The sequence below is a fragment of the Coniophora puteana genome (assembly GCF_000271625.1).
Source record: "Coniophora puteana RWD-64-598 SS2 unplaced genomic scaffold CONPUscaffold_1, whole genome shotgun sequence".
NCBI classification, from domain to species: Eukaryota; Fungi; Basidiomycota; class Agaricomycetes; order Boletales; family Coniophoraceae; genus Coniophora; species Coniophora puteana.
The window spans coordinates 4,392,485-4,420,366 of record NW_006913053.1 but is presented as its reverse complement, the minus strand read 5'-3'; the positions used below and the strand labels follow the sequence as shown (position 1 = coordinate 4,420,366).

At 53.8% G+C, this 27,882-nt stretch overlaps 7 protein-coding genes and 1 non-coding gene across 8 annotated transcripts; 2 read left to right on the top strand and 6 right to left on the bottom strand.

Annotated features, from left to right (window-relative positions):
* Positions 1-920: 920 nt before the first annotated feature.
* Positions 921-992, bottom strand: CONPUDRAFT_t4. Its single transcript has one exon. It is a non-coding gene; the product is annotated as a tRNA-Asp (tRNA).
* A 64-nt stretch (positions 993-1,056) lies between these two features.
* Positions 1,057-3,371, bottom strand: CONPUDRAFT_116657 (leucine aminopeptidase). The gene is made up of 12 exons (XM_007765724.1): positions 2,965-3,371; positions 2,689-2,885; positions 2,591-2,626; positions 2,446-2,538; positions 2,325-2,380; positions 2,165-2,264; positions 2,029-2,111; positions 1,899-1,970; positions 1,708-1,845; positions 1,612-1,657; positions 1,427-1,552; positions 1,057-1,361 (listed from the first exon to the last, which is right to left on the bottom strand). Exons 1-12 carry the CDS (start codon positions 3,278-3,280, stop codon positions 1,143-1,145), a joined length of 1,482 nt encoding a protein of 493 aa, XP_007763914.1. The 5' UTR covers positions 3,281-3,371; the 3' UTR covers positions 1,057-1,142.
* A 401-nt stretch (positions 3,372-3,772) lies between these two features.
* On the bottom strand, positions 3,773-7,776 carry CONPUDRAFT_116651 (snf 1). Its single transcript, XM_007765723.1, has 7 exons — positions 7,551-7,776; positions 7,343-7,484; positions 6,811-7,253; positions 6,239-6,640; positions 6,135-6,184; positions 5,491-6,075; positions 3,773-5,417 (listed from the first exon to the last, which is right to left on the bottom strand). The coding sequence occupies exons 1-7, from the start codon at positions 7,651-7,653 to the stop codon at positions 5,091-5,093; spliced, it is 2,052 nt and encodes a 683-aa protein (XP_007763913.1). The 5' UTR covers positions 7,654-7,776; the 3' UTR covers positions 3,773-5,090.
* Positions 7,777-13,990: 6,214 nt separating this feature from the next.
* On the bottom strand, positions 13,991-15,721 carry CONPUDRAFT_46049 (peptidase S10 serine carboxypeptidase; the record flags this gene model as incomplete). Its single annotated transcript, XM_007764375.1, has 7 exons — positions 13,991-14,032; positions 14,090-14,126; positions 14,192-14,361; positions 14,423-14,442; positions 14,501-14,785; positions 14,850-15,520; positions 15,573-15,721. The coding sequence occupies 7 exons, from the start codon at positions 15,719-15,721 to the stop codon at positions 13,991-13,993; spliced, it is 1,374 nt and encodes a 457-aa protein (XP_007762565.1).
* Positions 15,722-16,130: 409 nt separating this feature from the next.
* On the top strand, positions 16,131-19,884 carry CONPUDRAFT_161954 (Utp14-domain-containing protein; the record flags this gene model as incomplete). Its single annotated transcript, XM_007765722.1, has 9 exons — positions 16,131-16,142; positions 16,333-16,740; positions 16,792-17,359; positions 17,416-17,660; positions 17,721-17,807; positions 17,853-19,316; positions 19,370-19,444; positions 19,506-19,787; positions 19,846-19,884. The coding sequence occupies 9 exons, from the start codon at positions 16,131-16,133 to the stop codon at positions 19,882-19,884; spliced, it is 3,180 nt and encodes a 1,059-aa protein (XP_007763912.1).
* A 920-nt stretch (positions 19,885-20,804) lies between these two features.
* Positions 20,805-22,503, bottom strand: CONPUDRAFT_141531 (uncharacterized protein; the record flags this gene model as incomplete). Its single annotated transcript, XM_007765721.1, has 8 exons — positions 20,805-20,999; positions 21,054-21,351; positions 21,405-21,497; positions 21,561-21,698; positions 21,771-21,907; positions 21,965-22,019; positions 22,086-22,231; positions 22,413-22,503. Coding segments are annotated over 8 exons (1,152 nt in total), but the record flags the coding sequence as incomplete, so codon positions are not given.
* Positions 22,504-22,735: 232 nt separating this feature from the next.
* On the top strand, positions 22,736-23,836 carry CONPUDRAFT_141530 (uncharacterized protein). Its single transcript, XM_007765720.1, has 4 exons — positions 22,736-22,957; positions 23,104-23,255; positions 23,318-23,381; positions 23,433-23,836. Exons 1-4 carry the CDS (start codon positions 22,793-22,795, stop codon positions 23,712-23,714), a joined length of 663 nt encoding a protein of 220 aa, XP_007763910.1. The 5' UTR covers positions 22,736-22,792; the 3' UTR covers positions 23,715-23,836.
* A 685-nt stretch (positions 23,837-24,521) lies between these two features.
* CONPUDRAFT_45927 (ARM repeat-containing protein) lies at positions 24,522-26,807 on the bottom strand (the record flags this gene model as incomplete). Its single annotated transcript, XM_007764365.1, has 11 exons — positions 24,522-24,623; positions 24,678-24,753; positions 24,806-24,980; positions 25,033-25,156; positions 25,208-25,277; positions 25,328-25,374; positions 25,431-25,593; positions 25,642-25,722; positions 25,785-25,998; positions 26,063-26,657; positions 26,718-26,807. 11 exons carry the CDS (start codon positions 26,805-26,807, stop codon positions 24,522-24,524), a joined length of 1,737 nt encoding a protein of 578 aa, XP_007762555.1.
* Positions 26,808-27,882: the final 1,075 nt, after the last annotated feature.

Here is a 27,882-nt window from a genome sequence, read left to right as displayed (position 1 = left end):
AAGTTCGGACGGGCTAAGACCGGTGCTGAAATTACCAGGGAGAAGTACGCCTGCTCGACGATAAGATTCGTCGAGAACGTCTTCTCCATTTCGGCCGAATGTCGCAGGATAACAGGCGTTTGCGAGCATCTGTATTTCCTCGGATGACGCGTTTGATAGATTGATACTGTGTTTGCCATGGTAAGTTTTCGTTGATATGTTTTATCGTTTAGGGGGTAGAAGTACCGACGCGAAACTCCATCTCTCCCCTCAAAGAAGAGCACAAGCTGTTCGGCAGGCACAGTGATTGTCCCGCTAATGTACGGAGGCTTAGTTGCTGAGATATCCCGCAGAGCCTTCAAGTTCATATTCTCGTCAAGGCTCAATGCCGATGGGGTGGATAGAGAAGTAGAGCGACTCCTGCGACCGAACAATAGTCTCGGAAAACCTGAGTAACTGCCACTACTGAAACAGACTTTGTCCGAGGGGCGAGCCTTGAGGAGCCGATTCCTGTACATAACCGGAGCAGTCGGAGCTTTTCCAGTGATGGACCGTAGGGGCAGGCTATGGAGGTCGTATTTGATATTCTGTTTCAAAAGGAACATGATTCCCCAGCCGAATTGCTCAACAACTTGAAGGAAGTCAGAGAAGCGAGTGGCCGGAAGATGGCACAGTAGTGATCGGAAGCAAGGAGCTCGCTGTTAGGCTCAAGTGCTTTCAAATCTATTCTGGATATAGGAGCTTTGTGCAAAACAGGGGGACAACTGGTACATCGACGTCATGTCAAGAATGACCACACCCAAAGTTTTCTAGTACTTTCTATGCGGAACAGGGTTAAAATAAGATGATTTGGGACCAATTAATTACAGACAGACGTACCAGCAAGGCGGATAAATATGAAAAGTTTGAGACTGCACTCTGAACAGATGGTCGCAAAAAGTCTCTCTGGCGGGGAGTCGAACCCCGCTCTCCCGCGTGACAAGCGGGTGTACTAACCGATATACTACCAAAGACTTGTTAAATGACTGTGCTAGCATATTTATAAGGAGCCATGTTTGCCGAATGCTCAAAGAAAATCGCATTGTAACTACCGCAGGGCACAAGCAATAGTGTACAGTACACAGGTGTACGCTATCACGCAAACCTAGTTGACCTGCCGTAGCTCACTTGGCCTCACTCAACCTCCTCACCCACTCAACAAGGGCGCGCACCGGCCGCCCTGTCATACCCTTCTCCTGGTACGGGTGCGTCCGCGTGAACTCCATCGTGCCCGCAATGTCGATGTGCGCCCACCTCACGCTCGGCTCGTCGCCCTCGATGCCCTTGACGTGGCTCTTGAGGAAGAGCGCGGCCGTGCATGCGCCTGCGGGTTTGCCACCGTACTGCGTCATGTTACAGCGCACCATTAGAACAACAGGACTGGTAGAGGGAGGGAGGGAAGACGCACGTTGCATAAGTCCGCGTTGGAGCTGTGAATCTGCGGACCGTATTCCTCGTCGAGCGGCATGCGCCAGAACCGGTCGTACTCGGTCTCGCCGGCCTCGTAGAGCTGCTTCCAGAGCTCATCTGATGTCTGTTCCCACACCCCGTGAGCACTTGGAGTCACGGCGACAGACAGAAATAAGGACGCACCGAGAATACACCGGTGTAGAGCTCGCCGAGCGCGGTGTCCATTGCCCTGTATTTCTAGCTTAATTTCAAATCTCAGAATGGACGAGGGGGACATACCCAGTGAGCGTAGCAACGTCGATGACAGTGTGAGCTTTGAACTCTGTCGATGCGTACCACAGCCCATCAGCCAAGACGAGACGGCCCTCAGCGTCCGTGTTGTCAATCTCGACGGTCTGGCCGTTCATTGCATATACGCTATCGGCCCACACGTTAGATATCAACCATGGAATCTGTCGAAGGAGCCTCACACGTCGCCGGGCTTGTTCGCCGATGGTCCAGGCATGTTCTCGGTTAGCATGCAGATAGCGACGACGTTGACACTTTGCGACAGTATATCAGCTCAGTTGCTCGAGTAGAGGGAACGGACGGGCAACTCACGGGAGCTTAAGCTCAGCAATAGCCCTCATAGTTCCAATAAGGGAGGCGGCTCCACCCATGTCTCCCCGCATGAGCTTCATGCCCTGTAGACTATCATTAGCACCAGGAGTGAAACGAAGAAGGTAAATTAGCGTACCGAGGCGGGCTTTATGCTGATTCCTCCCGAATCAAACGTGATGCCCTTGCCAACGAAGGCGATGGGCTGGGCATTGTTGTCTTGCGCACCGCGGTAGTGGCTAAAGGCGCATCAAGTTCAGATTATACATCCAAAAAGGACTTGAATGAGGGAGACGCACATCTCGACGAGCTGGGGAGGCTCGTTTGTGCCCTTGGCCACGGAAAGGAAGGTGTTCTGAGAGAAAAGTCTCAAGTGTGAGCAGAAGGAAGGGACTGCACGGAAGGAGGGATGGAGCTTACCATGCCCTTTCGTTTCGCCCACCCTGCATCACGGACGATGACCTCGGTGTTGGGGAGGGCATCAAGAAGGTCCGTCGCTCTGTTGGCGAAGATCTGCAGAGAATGTATGAGAATAAAGCCAGTCTTGGAACAAAGCATAGGATACCGTAGGCGTCATCAAGTTTGCGGGCATCTCCATGAGCTGAGATAGTGAAGGACATACGGTCAGCGATACATCAAAGGCAAGAGTAAGTGTCTACTCACGGTCCGAGCAGTGTTCTGCGCACGCGCATAGACCTCGCCGCGCGTCCAGAGGTCGTCAGCTTTGAGAGGCGAGAACTTGTACTTGAGGCCCTCCTGCTTCGCTGAACCGCTGCCAGAGTACTCGCGAGGGTCGAAGGGCGAGTTTTCGGGTTTGGTCTTGAGGGTAAAGTCGTAGCCCGCAAGGTGCGCAGCCACGGCTGCAGACAGGCGAAAAAACAAAGTCAGACTCTCGGCCACTAGCAGTGCTATCGATAGAGCATGTGTGAAGAAACTCACCGGCGGCATGCGGGTCCTCAGAAGCGTCGACGACGACCTCCGACACAGCGTTCCCGAGCCTCTTGAGGTCCTTCACACCACCCCCGACTGCTCGTCTCACAACCTCCCTCTTGTCGTCTCCCTTCTTGTTCGCAAACTTCTCGCCTAGCGAGACGAGGGATGTGACGCCTGCCTGGGGGTAGAATGTATGCGTCGTGCCAGCCTTGGGTGTCTTCTTCAGCGGAATCTGCGCCCAGAGCTTGCCCGCATCGACGTCCGCAACAGAGCTCGTGGGTGCTTCGGGGTTGACGGGGAGGACATATGCTTTTGAAGACATGAGTGCGTGGTTGAGGGTGAGGCTGGAGTTGCGATGAGAGGAGACACCAAGGTTGGACGATCGATAAGCGTTGACGGCACGGAGCCGGGCAGATTGGGACGGGAGCATGTGCATGTGAACGAGGGTGGTTACCACAAATACTACTCCAGCGCGGCTCGCGGGTCACAGGAGGGGACGTCGATGTCAAAATCCATGCTCACGTCGGACGCGTCGCGTTTTTTGCGACCGGAACACGACCCTGACTTCGGCTATTGCGACCACCTTCGCGTCATCGTGTCCCATCAGATGCTCAATTATCCATTCACCTACCTTATAACCTTACTCTCTGCAATTTTCTCTACTCTGACCTTCCATTCTCAGATAACCAAAATATGTCCGAAACACTAGGAGAGTTTACGCAACATTGTCTTGCCTGCCAAACCGATAGAGCAAATCGTTATCATCGATAGGACATAAAGCACTCGTGTACGGTACATGTCTAAATCTCGAACCGTCCTTCATAACCCCGTTCCACCCATCCTCGAATCCAAAGGCACTCATACACAATCACCGACAGAAAGAACGACAACGGCAAGGAAACGAAAACATGAGATCACCTGACAACGATACACCCTGGACCACACCAAATCCCAAGTAAAAAGGTCAGACGGACGTAAAAAGAGGAGCAACTCGGGATCCAAGAAAGTCCATAGTATGTCTCCCGCCCTCACAGCATGTAAATGTAAACGGAGAAAAGGCCGCAGCAGCCGGCCGGCCCCTTGTATGCGATTGACCAGCGATCTGTATTGTACAGGAATAGGGGCGTCTAAGATGTATGGTGTATGAAATGTAAGCCAATGTGAGGTGGAAGGTAAGGATGCTGGCGTCGGCACCAGCCAGGAAAACGTAGCCTAGAAATTCGCGCGAACTCTTGGGCTTGAAGGCGAATGTGCATGAGCTGGTGAGGTGGTCGGGCACGACTCGGCCGATCCGATGAAGGCACGCCCGTCGCTCTACGTGCCAGCCAGCATCCAGCAAACCGCGAGGCGCAAGGCAAGGCAAGCGTATGAGACGGGAAGGAGGACCCCAAGTCATCTTTAGGGTGCGCATCTCGGCGATAGAGCGGCCGCATAGCATTGCTGAGGCCTCGAGGATCCGGCGGTCGCAGAGAACCCCATCGATGAGGGACTTTTGGAGGAAAGGTCACCGGGGCGCGCACGTGGTCCCGCTGTGCTACGACGTCTCAGTCTGCGGGACTGGGGTGGGTACATGCTCCGCGAGGAGTAAGTGGGATATCGCGAACGGATGGATGTTGGGTACGCGGAAGATGGGGGATGTCGGTCGGGAGGAATTGCGAAGATGGCTTGCTTAGATGGATAGATGGGGGGAATGCGATATCAATAATGTGTTAACTTGTGTTTTAAGTGAATACAGTCCGTGCTGGGGGGTCGCAGGAGGCGTTGGGTATATTTAGAGTATATCCCCATGAGTTTGGCAGAGCAACTTGAACGAGAGCAAGATCGACGATATATGCAGGATGCGAGATGTGCGTTGGGCTGGGTAGTCTGAAGGCGTCCGGATGCAGTAATAATGACGGCGAGGATGACGGCGGAGTAGATAAAAGTGGGTACCGCAGGGCGAATGGATAACGAGGCGATAGCGAGCAGGGTGGTCGAATGTAGGCAGGTACACATGCATGATGGGGGCAGCAGCAGGCTGAGAGGGCATGAGCAGTCATATGGCCCGCCAGACCGTCGACGAAACATCCTCGGATATGAGCAGGCGCAAAGCGAAGCATGGAGCGGTGGGTATGGATTGCCCATCGCACCACTCATTCTCCACCTCCAGCGCTCCCACCACCCGCCAGCTCGAGAATCAGCCGACACGCGAGATCCATAAACACAAACGGCGACATCACATCGTCGTCCTCCTTGGGACCAACCGACCCGCCGCTGTGCACGCTTGCAGACTCGCCCGACGAGTCGTGAGCATGGCCAGAGTTGGGCGTGTGCGGGAACGAAGGATGGGGGAGGTGCACCGGCTGGATGTCGAACTTGCCAGCGCCCTCCTCGCTGGACGCCTTGTACGTCTTCTTGTGATGGAAGTCGACGAGGTAGTTGATCGAGTCGACCATATACAGTTGCAGGTTCATCAGGATCTACCATCATCGACCACGCGTTAGCGCCGCTCTACTGGACACAACCAAAAATAACAACGGGAAGGATACTCACCACTACGTCCTGCACCCTCGCCCTCGTCTCTACGAAGTACACGCTCGCAGCGGCCTTGAGATCCACATGCTCGCCATCATACTCACGCGCCCTTTCAATCCGCACATCGTGGCTCCTCGAGCTCCTATGCCCCTGCGAGCGCAGTGCGTGCGCATGCGCCTCCGCAGCTCTTCCCCCAAGCCCGCCAAGATATCGTTTCTCGCGCCACTCCATGCCGAGCGTCTTGAGTGTCCTATAGATCTCGAGCATCACTTCCATCGGAGGACTCCGGCTGCGGATACCAAAGTGCCATTTAGTCCGGTGCGCACGCTTCTCCTTCACGGGCCACGCCTTACGCGCGTTCGCATACGACGTAAGATGGTGCATCTCGCCCGTCGGTGCTTGAGGTGGCTGCGGGTCGGGAAGGGAGGAGTTGAGTACCGCAAAGTTGTTGATCTCGTCCGGGTGGGGTATCGGCGGAGTGGAGAAGTCCAGCGAGCCTTCGTCTTCGTCGTCGTCCGAGTTACCGTTAAACTCAGCTTCAAATGGGTTTTCTTCGTCGCCTCCTGGAGAGCGTGCGCCCGGTGAGACGACGGCGTTTCGAGGCTGTTTAAATCCACGCCATCAGTATCGTTAAGCAACTATTTAAGGTCGAGCGAACTCACGTCCATCGCTGCGAGCTGCGCGTCACGCTCAGCTTCCATGTACTCCTCAACTGCAAATCCAGGATTAACAACCTTCAAAAACGAAAACAATCCAAAAGACTCACGATCTCTCCCTTGCCGCCGCTTATCTCTCAAAAGCATATACGCAACCTTGACCGCGTTCCCCTGCACTCCGTCGTCCCTCCGCAACGCCTCCCAAATATCCTCCTTATCCACATGCTCAATTCTGACCGCCAGTTCATCGACCACATCTTCTTCGATCCTTCCCAGACCCTCGATGATTTCGAAATCAAGCGTCTTAGAGGGCACAACAAGCGACGAGAGCGTGCCGAGGACACCCGAAGGGGGTGGGAGCGGGGTAAGGTAACGGGGAAGATCGGTCGTATAGAACGGGTGCTGGGTGATCTCGGGCACGGTTATGCGCTTGACGGGGTCGACGGCGAGCATGTGGTTGATGAGACCCTTGGCGTCGGGGGAGATGTAGGACGGCATGTGGTAGCTGCCTTCTGCAAGCGTCAAAGGTAACGTTAGGATTGACACGACAAATCAAGATAGTGATAGGGATAGTGAGATAGTGATAGCGGGAAAGGGCCCGATGGAGGGATGAGCAGAATCGGGACAGGTAATGATAGGATGTGACGGGATAGGACAGAACGAGGGAGGTGGAACCACGCACGGCTAATTTTGGTGAAGAGCGTCTGGACGTCCTCGTCCTCGAATGGCAGCCGTCCGCAGAGCATCACATAGAGAATGACACCACAGCTCCAGACGTCGATTTCCGGACCAGTGTAGAGGCCGCCTCGGATGACCTCTGGTGCAGCATAGTTGGGGCTGCCACATGATGTCTTGAGGAAGTCACCGTCCTTGATCTCGTTGGAGAGGCCAAAGTCGGCGATCTTGACGTTAAGGTCGTCGTCAAGGAGGACGTTCTCCGGCTTAAGGTCGCGGTGGACGATCTTAAGGGAGTGGGAGAATTCGATACCGGAGATGATCTGTTGGAAGAAGCGACGGGCACGGGGTTCGGGCATGCGGCCGTTGGCAACGATGTAATTGAAGAGCTCGCCACCGGCATATTCGAGGACGATGATTATGTCGGTTGGGGTGGAGATGACTTCGTAGCTGTGGAAACGGAGATACGGGGGTGAGTAGGAGTTTCAGGTACGAAACGAGGAGGAGGGGAGGCAAGGGGCTGGGAGAAGAGAACGAACAGTTTGATGATGTGTGCGTGGCGAAGAGTGCGCATATAGTCGACCTCGCGCTGAACGCGAGTCTTTGTGCGGGTGAGGGCGATGACACGTTTGGAGATGTACTTCATGGCAACACGTTGGCCGGTGATGGTATGGATGGCCACTGTAAGACATGGCGAGCATATTAGTGAGCGATCGAGGGCCAAATAGGAATGAGAAGAGAACGTACTCTTGACCTTGCCAAAGGTGCCCTCTGCGATGTCCTGGATGACGGTGTACTCGCCGAGCTTGGAGGCGGGATAGCAATTTGGAATGTCATGGTCGTCGGACATGGCTCCAAGTCGCTATGAGCGATGGGGGTGGGGGTGTGTGGGATGTGGATAGTCTGCCCAGACGTGGATGAGGTGGTGAGTGGATGGGCGATGGGGGGGGTGGAGGAGGAAGGGGTGGCTAAGTAAGCGGGGTGGGTGTATGCAGCTGGCAGATTGGAGGTGGGGGCGGAAAAAATGGGACCCCCTTGCACTTTGAAACCTTTGACCTCCGCCAACAAGCGCACTTGAGCAAATTACGTACTCGTTCTCCCGGGGTCCTGCGAATCCCCTGCCCCCATCGGGCAATCAAGCCCCTTAATTCAACCTCCGTTCCGCTGGTCCCGCCGTCGATCGTCCACGTCTCGTCTTCCAGCGCACAATGAGCCCTCCTCGACGTTCTCCCGACGGTGCACGTCAATCTTAAGCCCTGTGTCAACACCTTAGGCACGTCTGTGTGTCCAGGAGAAAACTCGGACCCCGCAATGCATCTGGACGCAGAATAGATCCAATCATCAAAACTCGAAACACGTCATCAACAGAAGCACCCTTGCACGCTAATTCTTTAAACTCGGAGGAACATCCATTCATTCTCGCTGGAGATTCTGGAACATACAAAAACAATCTCACCCGACGTCATTCCTCGCCCTCGCCTAAATACCTTCCGTCCGAATCACCCAATCGCAGCGCTTGAGAGCACGTCCAGCCTCCAGATAACGCGGCTGCCCGTGCCCCCCGTTCCAGCCATTCAATGGTCCATCACCATCAACGCTCTCAAAGCTTCCCAAGTACCAGCTTCCCGGGTGCGCGCTCTCGGCCACCTACGTCATTGTCCAATTCAAACCTACTCAAGAGACCTACACTCGGTCCTACATATATATCTTGCCTGGCTACCCGACCCGCAAGCCGCAAGCCTCGCGAGGTGTCTTCTTGCGACATCTTTCCGCCATCCAGGGAACGATTGCAGATTGCAGAAGCCACTACAGAGCATGAGGCTGAAAACAGCTGAAACGCTGAGCGGCTGACACCCAGCTGCTTATTCCGCCTCCCCTCGTTGGCGCGATAAGCCATCACGCACACCGCAGTCCATAGCCATGACCATTCACCAAGACGTACGCCCCTGCAGAATCTTACTGAACATATCCTCCCTTGGAGTCCACAGTATTCATTTTGCCTATCATCTGCCCCACTCCTCTCCCCACACCGCTGATTTATGATCTCTGATACATCTTGCGCCGCCCGCTGACCACCTCTCGCGCTAACGACAGCTCGGCTCGCCAACCAACTCACTCACCGCTATCACGCTCTACTTCCACGGGCACTTGCCAGCGTGCAAAGCCCGGCGAGGCGAGGCGAGGCGAGGCGCGTTCATGTGTCTCGACACCGCAACCAAAATAACGGAACGTCCGTGCCTGCATCGCGTCATACATCGCCTAGACCACATTCACAAGGACAAGGACGCGTATATCTGTGTATGTATGCGTCTCATTTGCACGAACGCAGAGCTTATCTCACATCCCAGGATCTCGTACCGCCTTTTCCGCCGTCCCGTTCAACGGGCGTATTTTGCAAGGTTGCAAATCAGGAACGTGCGCCGGAGAGGCGCGTGCGTGCGTTGCATTTCGGTGCGTGTTTACTTTTCCCTACTCAAGCTTGAAGCTGTCCTCCGCGGACAAAGGACAGTAAATCCGAGTGATTTACTTGGATCGTGGGGTACAAATCGTCCACGTCCGAGAGAGAGAACATGTATTTGCCTAAAATACTGTACGCTGTCTCTTGATTTATTCCACCTCTTAATCAGATAACTGTACCGTCGTGACGGTGTACAAATTGACATGGACACAGACCCAGGGAGTTGGAAAATGCCAAACACAAAATGATGCTTCTTCCCTCGGGAGATGCCGTAAGTAGCACCCCTGAAAATGAGAGTCAAAGCTGACAACGTATCATGTATGCATGCTCTATGTTCTCCCGCTCTTCTCTTCAAAAGAAGCAACACGCGAATAGTAGAAGCCCAAAAGGCCCGCCGGGGTGTTTGGTGACGCCAGATGCAGATTTTACAAAGACAAAAAATCCTGACCAAGCCATAAGTGCCAGATGCCTACTATGCATTTGAGTCAGCAGCCGTCTAGGGTGAACGCACCGACAGTAACACCTCTTGCTCGACGATATCTGATACGATCAACGTGTCCCCGGAACACGTCCATCCTGCACCCCGACTTCCAAGGGAGCCCCTCGTCTCTTGGACTCTCGTCGGAGACTTTACCCTCGTCTCGCCCCGGTTCATTAGTACTCGCATCCCACCGGCCACAAATGACGACAAAACCCTCTTTCGTTCTTCTTCGGTCCCTCATCGCGTCATCCATGCACATCTACATAGAACACGCACAGACCCCGAAACCTCATCAACGTTGTCCCCCGTGCTCTCGCTCCCTCCGAGGCTCGACAACGTGGATCATCCCGGGAGAACAGTGCAGCAACGCGTTGCGCCAGCCAATGACCGTAGATCAGCGTACCTTGTCCCACCGGCATTTGCTCTCTGCCACCCGCTCAAAACCTTGTTGTGCTCGTTATGATCCTCGACCTGCCCGGCTACGAGCGGCATTGCACATTTTGCTGAGCAGCAGAGCAAGAAAGGCATGTAGACACTCGGCCCTAACTCAACTCTAATTCGGGCCGTCCAGTCGGTGCCTTGTCGCTGAAGAGAGAAGGCTCGGAGGAAAGGAAGGCGGTTTTAGCGCCGACGCTGACGCTGACCTGTGATATATGGAAAGAAGGACGGGGGGAGATGACGCTGCGTGCCGATGCTCTGGCAAGATTGCAGGGTTGTCAAAGATCTGGCGAGGTATCTGACATCTGGAAAGCGTAAGGTACGCCCTGGGGTTGCCGTTCCGAGTCGTTTTCGGGTCGAGCTCGACCTGGGTCTTCACATCGTCTTTTAGGAAACGACACGAGGAGCTCGCGAATCCCGGGATCGCTGTCTTTCTCGAATCCTTTGATCGAAACGTCACCAAAGCTCAGCAGGTTCCGTTCAGCGTCATTGAACGACCTCTGTCGCTACTATGGCAGTTTAGTCGAAGATGTCTCTAAAATCACATTAAGTTGCATCCGTGTTATCTCGTCTCCGCTCGCTCCAACGAACGCCTGAACGTGTCTTCCGTGCAGCATATCTTGCTCCGCTCATGGTTTTCGGTTGGCTAGAAGAGACTTCGACGGTCCTTCGGTTTCTTGTTCCTCATCAGTTTATCTTTCCGATCTGTTTATCTACACCCCTTGCACTCCAGCCGTGCGATCGAGAGCAACGTTTTGTCTTCCATACTTCTGAATGTCTGTATTGGCACGTTATCTCATTTGTTGCCCGGCTCGTTCGTTCTTCACAATCTCCTTTGCTCCCTCCACCAGGCATCGATCTGCTTTGATTCTTCTTCTCTCTTCCTCCACCTTACAAATTCACGGATAGTAGCACGCTGCTTCTCATACTCCATAAGATGTAGGGTATTTTCTTCCTGCCTAACGCGACAGGGGAAAAATCCAGGCGTTATCTGATACACAGCACGCACAACCACAATCCATGATCGCAGCGGTCCTCACCACCGACGCCCTCGCCGACGTCTGATGCGGTCCTCAGCGTCGAACGTTAATATTTCGCGAACATCATCAAAGCGATCGGATCGGCGCCGCCCAAGGTACTTTACACCACATCCTATACATCATTATACAGCCCACAATTACGGCGCGGACATGCGCAATTTGAAAATGAGGAACGCAAACCTTACTATACAGTAACACTAAAATTGCGGACCATTCAGAACGCGCGTATCCTTGGGTGTGGTTGCCTGAGTCCTCCTCGCCGCATGACATGACCCACATGCGTGGGTTGAGTGGGAAAAAGTGGTCAGTTCTGGCTATCACAGGCCGCGTGGCTGGGGGATGTGGGAATGAGCAAGACTGAATGGATGGCTCGGATGTTGGTTTACTGTAATGGGAAGAAACGTACATATGACATAAAAGATATCCGAGCGGTGCGAGAGTATGTTCTAACGTGCCACCGAGATGGACAGAAACAGATTTTATCTGCCAAATCTTACAATGTTCTCTATGCATGGTATGTGAGATGGGAGCATGCACGCTAGCTCTTGGCGTCCCGCTGGTAACGGATAACGCTGTTGGCGAAATAGCACGCGTAGCACGAACATAGATGACCAGAATAAAAGTACCGTTAACGAGAACGGGGCAAGCGCGATAGTGACGTGCGCGCATCATGGAGAAGGATGGAACAGCGAAGCCAGTTTAATTCATTTTCATGACGCGGACGCCAATAACGAATTGCTGTCCTGCGACAACACTGCGACAACGCATCATCGTTCTCACCATCGACTCGAGATCAATAGAGAGCCTTTACCTTTACAGTATATGACCGCGTTCTTTAAATGGCGCTGCTAACAGGCTACGCGCTAACGCCTTGGCTAACGGTTATAACTTATAATCTCATATGTATACGTCACGAAGGGAGAAATCTGTATCGGCTTCCCAGAAAGAAAAGCAAAGGGCGGTTGGGTGGGAGAGATGGTGGCGTATCAGCAAACTCAAATGATGTGAATTGCTCGAGCACTCACGTCTGTGCCGACCCCGGCTACGAGCTAGATAGAGCCTAGTGGCAAGATGGACGTTTGGGACCGAGGTGGCAGGTGTCAAGGCTCCTGGAGATGACGCTATAGATCAGCATTAGCCAGAGAACGTCGTTAAAGAGGGCAAGCATGCCCATGAGCGAGCAAGCTGGTGCAGCCGGTACGGCGGTGATTCATCTGCGGACCTGATCAGCGAGCACCCACAATGACGAGCAAGGTTTGAGCTTAGGTACTTCTGTGTATTTTTTTTTTGTTTCTACCCAGCCACTTCACCCTCGTTCCTAGTGCATCTTGGACAAGAGAACGAAGGTTCGAGGGTGAATCCCTCCCAAACCCCTCGAAGATGCGAGGTCTGCGCGAGTAGACCGGCAAATACCATGCGTTCAGTGAAAGCGGCCTCCATGGTGTATTCGCCCTCTTTCACGGTCCCAAGGACGCGGGTACATCACTCCCCTGTGTAAGAAGTCGTGGCCCATGAACGAGGTACAGGTTAGATGAGTGAGATATCTGATAAAGGCCGTGGGTGGCATCCGTTGAACGCCGTCGGCATCCTCCGGCCGTCCTTTTCAACGACGAGGAAAGCGGACCCACAGGTCTCCGTAACGCGGGAAAGGCGTTCAGTTTAACATGCCATGCCACAGTTCACAAGTCAAGCTCACCTTCAGCCTCGAGCCCTAACACGTGGCGCGCGCGTCTTGAACGCGACACTCGGTCCTCAGTTCATCCCTATACTATTATTACTAGTTTGTAAGCTCGTTGATACTCTGCTCATACGGGGGCCTGCATGCTAGGCGCAGGCTTAGCCATTATACGATATCCGCGGTCCAGTCAAGACTCGTCCGCTACGCAGAGGATGCACTCCTGAGACCTCTGGAGGGAGTTGGCAAGCATCGTCGACTTATCTCCTAATGACAGATCCTCGCGAAAACGTCTTCCCACGATTCAGATCCAGGTGGCTTCACCAGCATCTTGCCAACATTCGCTCAAGTTTACTGGACGCATCCACATGTACACCCGCCATTCGCTCCATTTAAACGACATGGTGCAGTGGACCTTCGCATGCTGATACCCCACTCAAATTTGTAGCGGAATCTCGCAGCCGGCGATCGATCTCAACGGCGGGGCGCCCGTCGGCGGGGCACTCCAGATTACAGTTCGGATTCGAGCAAATCTTTTGCGGAATTGGCTCACGAACCTCATCCAACCAGGGCGAACCCTGGGCCCGAAGGATTGCCTACAAGTCAACTCGTCCAAACGACGGGGGTAGGAGAGGGTGCCAGTACTGTGTCGAGTGAGATTGGACGCTGGGACTGGATCAAGTATTGTATGTGCGTACCTCCACGTCGTTAGGTGCTTGTGCTTGAGTATTTAGTGTTGCTGGACTGTGCATATCATTTCATCGAGCACCCTCACCGGTTTAAGCTTGAGATTTCTTCCGATGGAACGCGACGAGCTCGTGTGATATAGTCTTCTGGGAAGCCGATACCCTTGTAGTTTTGCGAGGTAACACGATATTGTATGAACTCTGAGCGCTTTGACAAAAGTTCGATTTATGTGAGATTGTTAAGTCAGAGCGGAGTGGATTTCAAAGGGCACAGTATGTATACAATTGTACAATGCCCTTTTGAACGTTATTATGTCAGAGTGGGGTGTATTGCGAAGAGTACAGTTAGTTAAATAGTACAATATAACCAAATCACACATTTCTTCTGTCTTGTGGATGGAGAGAGGTTCTACGCGATAGGCTCATCGTTGATCCATCTGAGCATCATGTCCTGCATGATTATCATAGCTGCTCAGCGCGGCGCACAGCAGTACAATTCATGACGTACCAAAGCGACCTCGGGCTGGTCGTGCGGGACCATATGCCTGCGATGGAAAGCGCATTGATGAGTTCCTGTCAATCGACATGCTAGTAGTAATGTATCACTTACCCAGCCTCATATACAATAGCGAGTGTGAGGTTGCCCGCCGACTCGGGACTGACGCCTGCGGAGCGGACCAAGCCGACTCGATTTCCGTCGATGGTCCACGATTTGAACGGCGCTGCTTGGAACTCGTTCTGATAAAGGTTCGGAAGCGCTTCGACAAACTTCGTTTCGCCCTTCACAGATCCAGTTCATTAGATGGCATACAAATTGGTCGGAGAATGATCGAACACGTACTTGGTAGTTGCACATGAGATCTTGGGATGTTCGTGAGCTCGATCTCAACGTCGAATTAGCGAACCGATGCACGCATACCTGCGTTGCCCGCGTATATCAATAACCTCACGCCATGTTCAATCAGCTCGGGAAGCAGCGCCGCGCCGTTCTTCATCCCATCGCCAACGAGGAACCTGAATTTGAGTGTCACAGCGACATTGCAAGTCTTGTACTCAGCCGGTGCGGCTGGATCGACGCCAAGCTCGGCTTGCACCGCAGGACTGTTCATCCACTTCTCGACGTACTGAAGACCCTTATAACACAGGTCGCCGTTTTCCTCTGGCTCGCACTTCTTGCGCGCGTCGTACATATTGTGGCCGTGACCTGTATGTTCCAATACAAGTCATATTCAATGTGAATCCGAGTACTTATGTTGGCGGAAACGCACTGAAGACGGGGCCGAACACGCCATTCCAGCAGACCTCCGATGCGGGGATGCACGTCAAGCGACTATCATGCTTGTAGCACTGCTCGATTAGGCCCTGGCATGTCGGCGCTGCGAGCCGGAGAGCCTGGCATTCTGCCCCATACGGGTCGTCATAGATCGCGTACGGGCCCGAACATGCGTACTCAACGACACTCGGCATCTGAATACGCGGATCCACGAGACCATTGCCAATCATCACCGACGCGAGATTGACTTCGGGGACACCAGGCGCGCGATCCCGGTTGCGGTGGATGATCTCGCTCGCCATGTGCGGCGCGTACCGCCCGCCGTAACTCTCTGCAGCAAGGTGAAAAGGCAGCTTGGCGTACTTAGGGAACGTGCTCATGAAAATCGCGAGGAAAGCGTATACGTCCTTAGCTGCATCAGGTGTACTGATGACCGTGGAGCCGTCGGTAGAGTAGGAGAAACCGACGTCGATGGGCTGGTCGAGGAAGATGATGTTGGCTTGCGAGTTCCAGCTATATGGATTGAGCGCCGTACTGTTTCCTTCGTCGGAGATGCTGCAGGGCCCGAGCTCGAAGAGGAGACCAGAAGTGGAGCTGCATCCCGGTCCGCCGTTGAGCCATAGAACAACGGGGTCTTCGGAAGGATTGGAACGCGACTCGAAGAACCTGGAGAAGGTTGAGGTCATCGTCATTTAGGCGAGGGAGCAGGCTGGCACACCAGAAGAAGAGATGTTTTCCCTCCGTTATATCCAGGTATCCAGAGTACTGTTGCACGGATGGATCGCAGAATGTAGGCTCTTTGATCCGAAGCTGGTAGCCCTCGAAGGCTGGGTGATTAGCGATGTTGTCTGCAAGGACAGGTACCATTATGTCAGTAGATAGGTTGATCTAACGACCAAACACGACACGTACAGGCCTTGTCGCTCTTCCCAGGCCAAGTTTCATTGTGCGCACTTGAAGACCATCCCTGAGGAAGAGCCGGCGGCCCCGGTTCGCCGAGCACAACTTGCTCAGCTGTAGGGCTGGCCTTGGATAAGAAGGGAAGCAAGAGGAGCGACGAAAGGCAAGCCACGGCGCTCTTCATCATGATCGTAGAGATGCGACCCTAGGTGAAAGTGAGGAGACTCGGACGCGCCTACCTTGGGGTATATTGAGTGAACCGGTCACAGCCACGTAACGACCACGGCATTGTTCAATGCTGTGCCGTTTGCCCTGGACAAAGTTTCCAGGGACCAGCAAGGCAGTCGGAAATCACCGATAAGCCTTAGCAGCGTCTATGCTTAGTCTGGTGAGATGGTCTCTTCCATATATTCTCAGCTGTGGGAACAGTTGTGTTGTGAACCGGAGGAGTACTTTGGGAGAGATGGTGGAATGATGCGAAGGTGGCTGGAGGCGGCCTCGGAAGGCTCCGATCTCCGATAACTTTTGCCCGTCGAGCCTTACCAACGTTGACAAGCCCCTTTCGTCTCATTCACTAGTTCTCAATGGGCAAGTTCGCGCGCCAGGGAAGGCCCGCAAAGCCTCAAAAGGCGGTTCACAAGTCTAATGCTCTTGGATACCAGAAGCGTCGCTCGGAGAAGGCTTCAAAACCCAGCGCAGACCTAACGGATGTATATGAATATGCACCATCTGCAAAAGTTCGTCGCTCCAAAGTACGCCTCGAGCTCGATCGCGACGAGGTCGGCGGTCGAATCAACGACGATGAGGACGATGTTGGTGATTTTCAGGGGACTGGATTTGGCAGGAAGGAGCTGAGAGCACGGCTATTGGGTGAATTCGTGGACGACGAGAAGGTTGCAAGCGAAGACGACGAGGAGATCGAGAGTGACGATGCTTTTGACGACGAAGATGAGGACCGGTTTGCAGGGATGGGTTTCCGGCAGAAGGTGAGCGGTGTTATGTACTGTGCGTACGATGAGCATGCTGACTATCAGCAGGGTGGTAAGAAGAACGCAGTGAAGCGGAAAACGCCCAAGCGGGCTGAGATTGACCTGAACGAGGATGACGATCAAGCCATGGACGACGCTGAGGCGGAAATAGGAGAGGGTGACGATGTCGACGATGACGAACTGTCGGAAGACGGTTCAGGGGAGTTTATGGACATTCTTGACGTCTTCGACGGCAAAGCAGATGCGGAAGACGATCAGCCTGCACCCACATCTAAATCAAAACCCCCAGCAAAACCCTCACGCGACGTCTCCACACCGGCTTCAGAGAATGAGCAGCTTGAAATCGATGCTATGGACTCGGACGAAGGCTCTGACGAGGAAGACAGCGCCGAGGAAGACGAGGAGGCCTCTGCCATCTCGGCATCCGACGCCGAGGACGAGCACTCCGCGCTCGCCGACCTCGAGACGTTCGTCAGCGGGCTCGACACGACCGACTCTAAAAAGCGCAAAGCAGCACCAGCCGACGCCGGTGATGATGCACCTGCACCACAACGCCGTCGTGTTCTCGTGGAGCGCACCGAGGCTGGACCCGAGGGCGAATTCCGTGTTAACGCAGGTATGTTATCATATCATCACTGTCTCTTTCTATATCACTAATTATATGACATATAGGCACCGCAAAACTCGACCTTGACGACCTCCTCATGCCTCTCGCTTCCGGCTCCTCCTCATCTGCTCTTGCCGACCTCAAAAAATCCATCAAACCACTTCAGCCTTCTACCTCATCCAAAGCAGTGCGCACTCTAGCTGCACCTTTGCCCCAGAGAATGCAGGAACGGTTAGACCGAGAAGCAGCGTACGAGCAAACAAAGGGAGAAGTGGACAAGTGGAATGCGACGATGAAGCGTATCAAGGAGGTGTGTTATGTCGTCATTATAGCCTGTATTCTCGAGCTTATATGCATACGCACCGTATAGGCCGAACACCTGAGCTTCCCTCTGCAAGCTGAACCCGAGTCCCGGCCCTCGAACCTCGAGCTCGCTGCCAGATTTAAGGCACGTTCGGTTTCCTTCCCTAGAAACATCACATTTCCTAACTTGTCTATCTAGCCAACAACATCCCTCGAAAAATCCACCTCCGCCCTTCTCTCCTCCGCCGCCCTCCTCGATGACCAACTTCAAGCGACGGAAGCGCTTCAAATGTCGCACCTCACCATCGACGACGTGAAAGCGCGCCGCGCGGAGCTCGCCAAGATGCGCGAGCTCGCGTTCCGCGCCGAGGCCAAAGCCAAGCGTCTCAAGAAAATCAAGAGCAAGACGTTCCGCAAAATTCGTAAGCGCCAGCGTGCGCGTCTTGACGGTGCAGCACCGGACGAGGACGATGAGGATGACGAAGAGGCGCAGTTGGAGACGGAACGCGAGAGGGCGAGGGAGCGTGCGACGCTTCGGCACTCTAATACCGGCAAGTGGGCAAAGGCGATGAAGGGCAAGGAGGGGATGGACGTGGACCAGCGGAGGGAGATCACGGAGATGCTGGATCGTGGGGAGAAGCTCAGGAGGAAGATTGAGGGCGAGGGCGAGCCGGGGGAGTCTGAGGATGAGTCGGACGAGGAAGACTACGAGGGAGGCGAAGAAGGGGCGCGGCGCCGTGCGTTCGACGAGCTTGAGGCTCTCAACAGGGCGGACGCCGATGACGTAGACCCGGAGAAGCTGGGCAAGGGCGTGTTCGGGATGAAGTTCATGCGCGATGCGGCCGAGCGGAGGGATCGCGAGACTCGGAAGGACGCAGATGACTTTGCTCGATTGCTCGATGAAAGTGCAGCGTCTGGGTCAGGTTCAGACCAAGACGACGGGGAGGGCGGTGGACAACGCCAAGGAGAGGCTTTCATCCAGCGCACGGCCGGAGGAGGGCGAATGTTCTTCCGACCAACGGAGTCATCACATCTCGCTGAGATACGCACGGCGGGGCTCGTTCCCGCTGCTTCTGCGTCCGACACGTCGAGTGTCACACTCCAGTCTGCGGACCTCGTGCGCAACTCGCCCGCTCTCTCTCGCCCTGTCCCTAACTCTAAATCCGCTACCGGCGCAGTCATCACCCCCACTTCTGTTGCCCCTTCAACTTCACCTCGGATATCTAACTCCCCTCCGCCCGTCTCAAAAGCAGCGCAGCCGAATCCTTGGCTCACCAGGAAAGCTGGCAAGGATGAACTCAAGAAGAAGAAAAACGAAGTACTTGTGCACAAGGATAGCTCAACGCTTGACAAAGCTGCCAGCCGACTTCGGAAGAAGAAAAGGGCACAAGACGGGGAAGGAGAGCTGGACGATAAGGAGTTGGATATCGAGATGGGGGCTACACTTGTGCTCCCCGCTGAGTCATCGAGTAAGGGGAAGGATAAGAACGCAGACGAGGGTGAGGGCGAGGATGAAGATGAAGACGCAAACTCGGAGGTGGACGAACAGGAGCGACAGCTTGCTCAGCGGAGAGCCGAACGCGGGGCAGGTGGGAAGGGTGTCAAGGCGTTTGAGCAGCGAGACTTGGTTGCGCAAGCCTTCGCGGGGGATAACGTCGTTCAGGTGCGCTCCGACTCCACATTGTAAAACCATGTCGTCTCTGACATGTCCCTCAGGCATTCGAAGAGGCTAAGCGCAAAGAGGTTGAAGCCGATGCTCCAAAAACGGTCGACACGACCCTTCCTGGCTGGGTAAGGCCATTCACCCTCTGCCAACTCTGGCTCCATTGACGCAAACGTACTGTCCATTCAGGGCTCATGGGTTGGCACGGGAATGGCTCCTCGTGCTCCCAATCCCAAGTTCTTCAAACACATACCCGGTATAGCTCCCTCGCAGCGCACGGATGCGGGCAAGAAGCACGTCATCGTGTCCGAGAGGCGCGACAAGAAGGCGGCCAAATACCTCGTGAAAGAGCTCCCGCACCCCTACACGAGTCACGCGCAGTTCGACAAGCGCATGGCACAGCCCGTTGGGAAGGAGTGGAACACGGTTGGCGCGTTCCAGCGGGGAACGCTGCCCAAGGTCGTCAAAAAGGTGCGTACTGGATTTGGAAGATGCGGCGATGTCGTACTGAACGGATGGGCCGTTTTAGATGGGCACGGTTATCGATCCCCTCGAAAAATTGTTCTAGATGGGACATTATTATCGTTTACCATTTGCGTTTGGCGTTTGGCGTTATGCTTTATGCTAGTCCTAATGCCATACTGCCGAGAGTGGCGATACTTGCCCTCTCAATCACATTTTGCCGTCCGTTCATGGATACCTCAAACTGTGTGCTCAACATTAAGAACTCTACAAGGCTGCTCAGGCCAGGTCCAGACTCTCGGACTGCTTTTAATCGTTGCCTCATTAACTAGAGGTTAAGGAATGAAACTCAAATGACTAACATTAAATCTACATAGTATAGCTATAGAGCCCTAAACCTTGCGACAAGCTCCTGACATCCTCATACAACCCGGCGACAGGCACATAGCCCCGAAGATGACACCAGCATCCTCATCGTGCCGCCATTACAGGCACAGTCGGAGCTCATGCTCGGGCGGACCTCGTTCCTTTGCAGATCGGATTGTCCATAAGCGCAATGAGGGCCAGCACGGCCCATACGACTGGCAAGGTCAAGGTTCGGACGTGCGTCTGCGTCGGGACCCGTTGAGTTGCCGTTCGTCCTTCGGTCGCACCCCATATGACCGCCTTCGTCCTCATCCGTATGGGCGTGCTGCTGGACCTGAACAAAGATCACGTCTGGGCCGAACGGCGATCTCGGTTTTCTAGCGGCGATGGTAGCGGAGAGCTTGTTTCGGATTGTGCGCGCGGCGGAGCGCACTGTGCTCCTAAAGGATGCAAGGCGGGTGCGGAGGTCGGTCCGCGGCTTTAATGTTAAAGAGCGTGAGGGTTCAGGTGTCACCCGGCGAGAACGGTGCAGGGCAGCGGGCTCGTGGCAGGGGCTCGGGGTTGGGACCGGGCTCGCTGCAGGATGAGTAGGAGATGAAGGTTCGGCTTGACCGAGCATTCGGGTCTGTCCCTGAGTCTGAGCCTGAGCTTGAGAGTGTGATCGAAAACGCATAGGAGACGAGGAAGCCGCAGGCGAATGAGAACAATGTGTGCTCGCGTCGACGGCGGCGAATTTCGGGGTGTGTGGATGTAGAAGTTCCCGATGATCGTCGTGATCTTCGGTCATTCGGTTCGATGCTACTTTGTTTACCCCGCAAGGCCGAGTGATCGCATTAAGTTGTCCGGCGGTAAAGTCTGAACCGCGGCTCGGTGAGCAGTTCGATTGCTGATGAGCTGGCTGTACTTTACCCTCGTTGGGCTTATCATCGGCATTCCAGGGAGTGAGATAGAGTGAAGATGAAGGTGATGGGTCCGGTGAAGGCGTAGCGCGCGTGACGACAAGCGAGGGTCCTTTTGTTACCACGAACGGATCTTCGTTATCTGCACCTGCTGTAGCTTGGGCTAGGTCGGCACCAGAGGGTCCAGCCACGCTTGCGGCATGCAGAGCGCTGAATGTAGCTGAAAGATCAGTAGGCACACCTTCAAAAGTCTCCGTACCCTCTGTGATGGGAGAAAGGTCAACTGGGCCCGAAGCCGTAGACGTGTTCTGTGAAAGAGCAAGGGTTTAGCGTCCGAACCCGAAGACATAAAATTACTTACAGCTTCAGCTGATACTAGAGATCGCTGAGATAGACATAGTGCAGGAATCTTTTTAGGGTGTGGTGAGTGCGCAAGTCGGCGCGGTGATGGACTCTGAAAAGGGGAAGCGGTTAGCAATGAACCTATCTACTAATGGAGAGTATGGAGACCACATACATCCCCATAGCTCCGCGATCGTCCTGGCTGAAGCGTCCGCGAACGAGAGTTCGGCCATGTCTGACCAGCAGGTGGAGTAACGCCGGGTCTTCCTCGCGCGTATTGCTTTCGTCTCAACGCAGCTCTTGTGGGCGACGCCTATAGACCATCGTTAATCGTGATTATACGCATACAATCACCCACAGGTTTAAAAATTGTCAAAGCGCTTACATCAAAACTCGGGCTGAGTGAATCTTCTGAGAGCAGACTCGAACGCCTTCTTGCGTTACTTCCGTATCCAGAGAGGGGCGAGCCGTAGTAAGAGGAGGAGCGTGCGGGAGTAGCGGGCGTCGTTGGTCCTGGCGTCCCTAAGAAGGTTTTCGTTAGATAATAGTAATAATAGAGAGAGAGAGAGATAATCGTACTGGGTATCGTGCGCCGGAAACGCGGGTCTGGGATGGACGGCGGGATCTCGAAGGACTGGCGCGGAGGGCACCCGTACGGTCACCTTAGGGCAACGCATCAAGAGATACTAGCTCTGCTCACCGGCCTAGGCTTAATGATTAGCTTAATAAATCGCCTCATTTCAGCCATTCGTGTAGAGAGGTCATCCTTTTTCTCCAACGATGGATTGAGGAGGCGGGGAGGCGGTTTCATGTTGACGATCGTTAAGACGAAGAGCAACGTCGAAGCTTCGGTTCATGCGATAAGATTCGAGTATTCCTTAACTCGATTCACCACGAGAAATTCGCGCCGAGCGAAAACATCCCAAGGATGCCATGCATATCTCGGGCCGTCAGGCCCCAGGTCATAGCCTCTGATATTCAAAAGCCAGTTGAAGGTATGATCGCGTTGCAGCAAGAGAAGGCTCACCATCAGGTTGACGACGCATATGCGTATATGGTGGGTCAAGTACTGGCCCAAGAAACTCCTTTGGTATATTTGAGCAAGTGGCATCCGTCATGGTAGGCGTAAGGGAAGAAGAGCAAGAGCCGGTTCGGAATGCTCCGAGAACCCACGTCGCGTGGACGTTCCAAATTGACCCCTAAAACGCGTCCATCACGTGTTGCACTCCCCACCATCCCGTCTTCCTAACCTGGACCCTTCACCTTAATAGCTTGCCCCCTGATCGCGTTGCCTTCACACACCCTGAAACACTGTTGACCCACACTCTTACCTGCTGTTTTCTCACCAAACCGAGGGTCTACATTCATCGCAAGCGAAGTGAATCATCCCACAGGCCATATAAAACGATGCGTCGCGCTCAAAGCGTCCGTACACACCACTCCCGCGCAGCGACGTCGGGCACGCCCGACGATCTCGGTAGACTCAGAGAGTCCGACGACTCTACACAAGGTTCCTCGATGGAGGAGAATCTGCGTCGGCAGCTGCTCGAGAAGGACAGGGAGAACGACAAGGTACGCACTCTCACCTCTGTCTGCTTGCTCGATTCTGCTACCACCGATCCCCAAACTCTTTCCATCTTCATTCAACCACCTACTCAACACCCGCTTGCAATCAACAGTAGAGCATGGTATGCTGACACACGAGCCGTGCCGCACAGCTCCGTACGACTATCGTCGCCCTGCAGACCCAGCTCAAGTCCCGCCCGCCCATCGAGACGCTCCAGGAGCTCGAGAAGGAATACAAGAACCTTGACCTCATTCTCCAGGGAACACAGCGCGAGAACGAACGATGCATGGCGGAGCTGGAGCGGTACGACTTTCACTCCTTCGCTGTTCCATCCTCATCTGACCCTTGAGGCGCCTTTGATATAGGGCTAAGGTTCGCGAGAAGATGCTAGAACAGGCATTAATGAAGCTCGCAGGAGAGAACTGGCAGGTGAGCTCGCGCTTGAGCTCGAGCGCAACCCACGATGTTGACCTTTTGCAGTCGGCGTTGGATATCGCCCCAGCCCCGACCATAGCGGTCCGGACTGCTGCTGGCCATTCACGTTCAGGCTCTATCGACGTGAGGGAGACACCGCCAGCAAGCGTCGAATCAACCGCCGCTCAGCTCGAGCAAGTGCGGCTCCTCATCTTGGGGATGGATCAGAAGTTGCAGGACCGCGAAGAAAGTCTGAACAAAGCCGTGCAGCGCGCGGAGAGTGAAGGAAACAAGATGGAAGTTGCAAAGCAGGAGATTGCCAAATTAGCTACGCGGGCTTCGACGTAGCCATTGTTGAATGGGGACTGGTGGAGGATCAGTTAGCATCCTACTAATATTTGATAAAATGGTTTATATCACATTGTATTATAGCTCATATTCGCATCATCAATTATACCCATCATGATGGCTTTTCGAATGAGCGAAGTAAGCGTCAACGATCGCAATGAGATTGGCACTAGTATTTATATAATATAACGGCTCGGTACAGTGGATGTGATAAATGCAAAGATGGGTGTGATGCAACTGCGTAAGCTACCAGGAGCCCATTGCGTGATACGAGCGTAAGAATGAGTCACAGCAGCCCGTGCTAGAGGGATTTGTAATGCAAGAAACATGGTCGTGGCAACGAGGAACATTGTATGTATTAGCATGCAAGGGGGAGATGATTACGGAACGTATTGTTGCAGATGTGCCGTTATCTAGTAAGGCAGGAGATATGCTGTAGGCGTACAGAAAAGATATCGAGGACATCCTCGCAGGAGTTGGTCTAGTATAGGCATTAGAAAATCGACTTTGTAAGCGTCCTATGTTGGTGCGTAAGATAAGTTGTTGTGCTTTTGTTAGATGATCTTGCAGGTAGCAGGCGAGCGACGAAGATGCTTGAGGATGCAGAGAGATACTGAAACCAAAGAAGATTGATGCATGATGAGCCTTGAAAGGCCAAAGCTTAATAGCCATAGTATGCGCGCTACGATGGAAAATTGAGGTCAGCATGGACGCGCAAGATAACATAAGTATGAGATTACGGACCATTCTATCGCTGTTTGGGGTTGATATCATAAGCGTGACGAAAGTACTTAGGAAGGAGCAAACTTACAAGAGCCATATGACTTTTGAACCCGTCTTGCAGCCGCGCAGCGTTACGATGTGGCCTCTAATACACTCGTATAGAACAGTTCTTTGATCTTTGTCGGCCTAAACAGAACTGATAAATATGGCAACGTTAGACGAAGACTTCAACATACGTACTTGTGGAAGGGTGCTCGCTATGAGCTGACTACCGGTCACGGACAAAGCGAGATCAACAATCATTGCACGCCGGCCGCTGATAAACCAAGATGAGCAGGGATGGGGAAGAGTGAAACGGACAACCCTACCCTTTCGCAGGCTCGCACATCCTATTCACGATTTTGTCGAAGGTTTCCTTTCCTCCTTCCTTCAAAGCCTTGTTGACGGACTTATAACCTTGCTCATTAGTTGCGTAGTCTAGCAAGTCCGCAACGAGATGATCGAGGGTCATCTGGCGATGATTCGGTGACCCGTGCTCGAGAACTGGGTACAATCATCGTTAGAAAGAGGGAAAAACATGAAGCTAAGAGCGTACTGTGCTGAATGCAGTAAGAGCCCCACTGGTTCTTTGCAATCTCGTTAAAAATCGCGGAGCCCTGGTTGAGCAGTTCGTCGATTATACCGTCCTTCGCTGACTCCTCTAGGTTCTCAAACGCATGCTACAATACCACTTCAGGTCACGTTCAATTTTTGGAACAACATAAACTCACCTGAACAACAAGCGAGCCGGTTTCGTGGCAAGCTAAGGACGCCCATTTACCCTTCAGAGATTTATTCACGCTGAGGCAAAATTAGCTCCACTTCGTAACCCGTTGATCGCACACACGCACAAAGAAAAAATGGGGGGCGCAGGCGGAGTCCAGGTAAGTTCCATGATCTGTGCACGAAACATGAGGCAATGATCCGAGGAGACATGAACGAGGGTTTGTGTACCTTGCTCCATACGTGTGAGGCATGTTTGTTGACGAGCGTCAGAGCCGGATCGCCGAGGAGAAGCTCAGAGACAATTAGTAGCCTGATATCTTCTTCGCAGTCTAAAGCCTTTTGGAGGACATGACAGCCGTAACAGTTGGTGGCGAGATCGACAACCCTGCCTCTATCACCAGGGATGAGCTAATGGTCTTGGCGAAAACACGTCCCGTACCGCATACAAGCAACTATTTTCCGTCTCTCCTCTGCTGTAGCAGCAGCCTCGAGACATCTCTGAACAGCCCAGTTGCCGAACCTAAAAACGGAGAAACAGCGTCATCCATCATGATTAATGGATATTATATGCGGGCGATATACCTATGAGACATCATCTCAAATCCGCGCGCACAGATTGCGTCGACGATCTTGTGACGTTCTTCGACGTCGGCAACCTTGAGCTTCTGCTGCAAGAAGATAGACGCTTGCTGGTCGGAGGACTTGATGATTCGTGCCACAAAGACATGGTACGGAGGGGACGAGGAGGGGTGAAGGAGCGACAAAAAGTTGATTGGCTGTGGGTAGAAATTAGTGACTGACGGCTTTCAGCGCGCGCTTGGGGCTCACCTCAGCTGCGTGCATGGGTCCAGGGGGAGGACGCGTGTGGAAAGGCATGCGAGGAGGCGATGACCTCAGAAAGTCATCCGTGATTCCCAGGCCCGAAGTATCTGTGCCAAACTTCTCTTCAGCTCGGGCCCAGTCCGGCGCGGAGAGTTGTTGATGGCGCCAAGTGGTGGAGGGCATACGGGGAAGCTCGGAACCCCGTGTGGAAGGCGGAAAGCTGCTTTCGTAAAAAGGCTGGGAAGAGGCATGCATAGAAACGTTGTCGGTAAGCTGGTCGACGAATGGGAATCCGGTATTGGGAGACGGGCCTCCGTCGAAACGTTGCATGGCGCTTTGAGGCGACGATCTGAGGTCATGAGCTCCCATAGGGGAAGGCGGGTCAAAGAGCAAGGAAGAGGGAGCAAAGTTGAGATTGTGAGGATGCATATCGTTCAAGGACAGCTTGGGATCGAAGCTCTTCGCAGGGGAGAGGTCCGCTGGCGTCAAAAGGGTGGACGTGGTGGAGCAGGGAGACACATCCGGAGTACCGGAATGACCGGTGAAAGCGTCCAAATTAACATGTTGAGAACGCTGTCCAGCGAATGGACCCGGGGAGCTCAGGTTGAGAGCGCGCAAAAGTTGTTCTACGTGCTGGAAAAAGGCCATGTATGCGTGAGTCAAGCGCAAATGGCGATGTGGAAAATGACATACGTTGTGCTCGAACCCTTCATGGCCGGCCCTCCGACCGTCGCCGATGGCACCGATGTCCTTCCTGCGGAGATTGGCAACAAGAGCAGACATGTCCTCGGTGGTGGCAGGCGGCGGATACTGAGGATGGTTCTGGGTCTGATATAGCTGGCGCATGTCGCGCTCAGTTCTACCAGGTCCCGAGAACGGGTCAGAACCTTTTGGCCAAGCTGAGTTGGCGTTTTGAGGCTGAGGAGCCCAGATGGAAGATGCAGTAGAGCGAGAGTTGGGAGTATTGTAGTCGTCAGCGAAAGGGCGGAATGGCTGGGCATCGTCGGTGGAATGCATGGTAAAGAGCGAGGCAACGAGCAGAGGACAAAAGGCGATGAGGTGGTGGTGGTTGGTGGTAGAGAAAGGCGGGTGGCCCGCGGCCGTGCATTTTATACAACTTTTGAAGTTCAATCGAAGTCTGCGAAGGATACAAAGAAAGAATCTGCAATTTCCTGAAAGGGTCAGCTATGTACCCTTTTTGGATGGCGTCCTTCCCGCCCATTCGCTGCTGCGCCCCCGTTGGCATTCCAGCCAATAGCAGTGCAGGAAATGATCGGAAGCTTGTGCCGTCGACTGGGGCCATCGACATCTTCCCGCGGAAGTTGCGCCAACTGTCGCGCAGCCGAACAGAGATCTGGCTTAACGCAGAAGACCGGCGCTTTCACCGTGAAAAAGGGCCTCGTCACATCTTCACCCGCCCTTCTCAGGCGTTCCATCGAGCTTGGATGCGACGGCGAGACAGAATGCCTGCTCAGTTCGAAACATCTAGTGTGATGGGAGAATGAGCCTTCTTCGAAAAGTGTTCAAGTGTCACGACACTGAATTTTAGTGGAGCCGGTGCCGCCGGTGCCAGTACTTTCCAGCGATTGTAAAGTGCTTTGGGCTTACAAAGTACCTAGGCCTGCGGTTACATCAGAGCTAGCGCTGAATATACAGGATCAGGATGAAGAGGGAGGTTAGAGTGCACGACTAGCTAGAGGGAAAGCAAACAGGTAGGCTCAACCAAGACTATGCGGGAGATTCCTTTACGATTGCTCCAAGGCATCGCTGATGAAACAGCTCTCTCGGTGCTAGTCAAGACTTTGTCATCAAGAAGTGTGAAAGAAATCGACCGTACGAAGAAGTTGGCTACGAGTGT

Bases quoted from the DNA above. Each gene is read 5' to 3' on its own strand.
- CONPUDRAFT_116657 (XM_007765724.1), bottom strand. From the start codon at position 3,280: ATGTCTTCAAAAGCATATGTCCTCCCCGTCAACCCCGAAGCACCCACG. The intron at 2,627-2,688 runs GTGAGTAGACAC...TCACTATCTCAG, and splicing joins CGCAGAACACTGCTCGGACC to CTCATGGAGATGCCCGCAAA. The intron at 2,112-2,164 runs GTACGCTAATTT...GATAGTCTACAG, and splicing joins TCAGCATAAAGCCCGCCTCG to GGCATGAAGCTCATGCGGGG.
- CONPUDRAFT_116651 (XM_007765723.1), bottom strand. From the start codon at position 7,653: ATGTCCGACGACCATGACATTCCAAATTGCTATCCCGCCTCCAAGCTC. The intron at 7,254-7,342 runs GTTCGTTCTCTT...CCGTTTCCACAG, and splicing joins CACGCACACATCATCAAACT to CTACGAAGTCATCTCCACCC. The intron at 6,185-6,238 runs GTGAGTCTTTTG...CTGGATTTGCAG, and splicing joins GCGGCGGCAAGGGAGAGATC to TTGAGGAGTACATGGAAGCT.
- CONPUDRAFT_141530 (XM_007765720.1), top strand. From the start codon at position 22,793: ATGCGTCGCGCTCAAAGCGTCCGTACACACCACTCCCGCGCAGCGACG. The intron at 22,958-23,103 runs GTACGCACTCTC...CGTGCCGCACAG, and splicing joins AGGACAGGGAGAACGACAAG to CTCCGTACGACTATCGTCGC. The intron at 23,256-23,317 runs GTACGACTTTCA...CCTTTGATATAG, and splicing joins TGCATGGCGGAGCTGGAGCG to GGCTAAGGTTCGCGAGAAGA.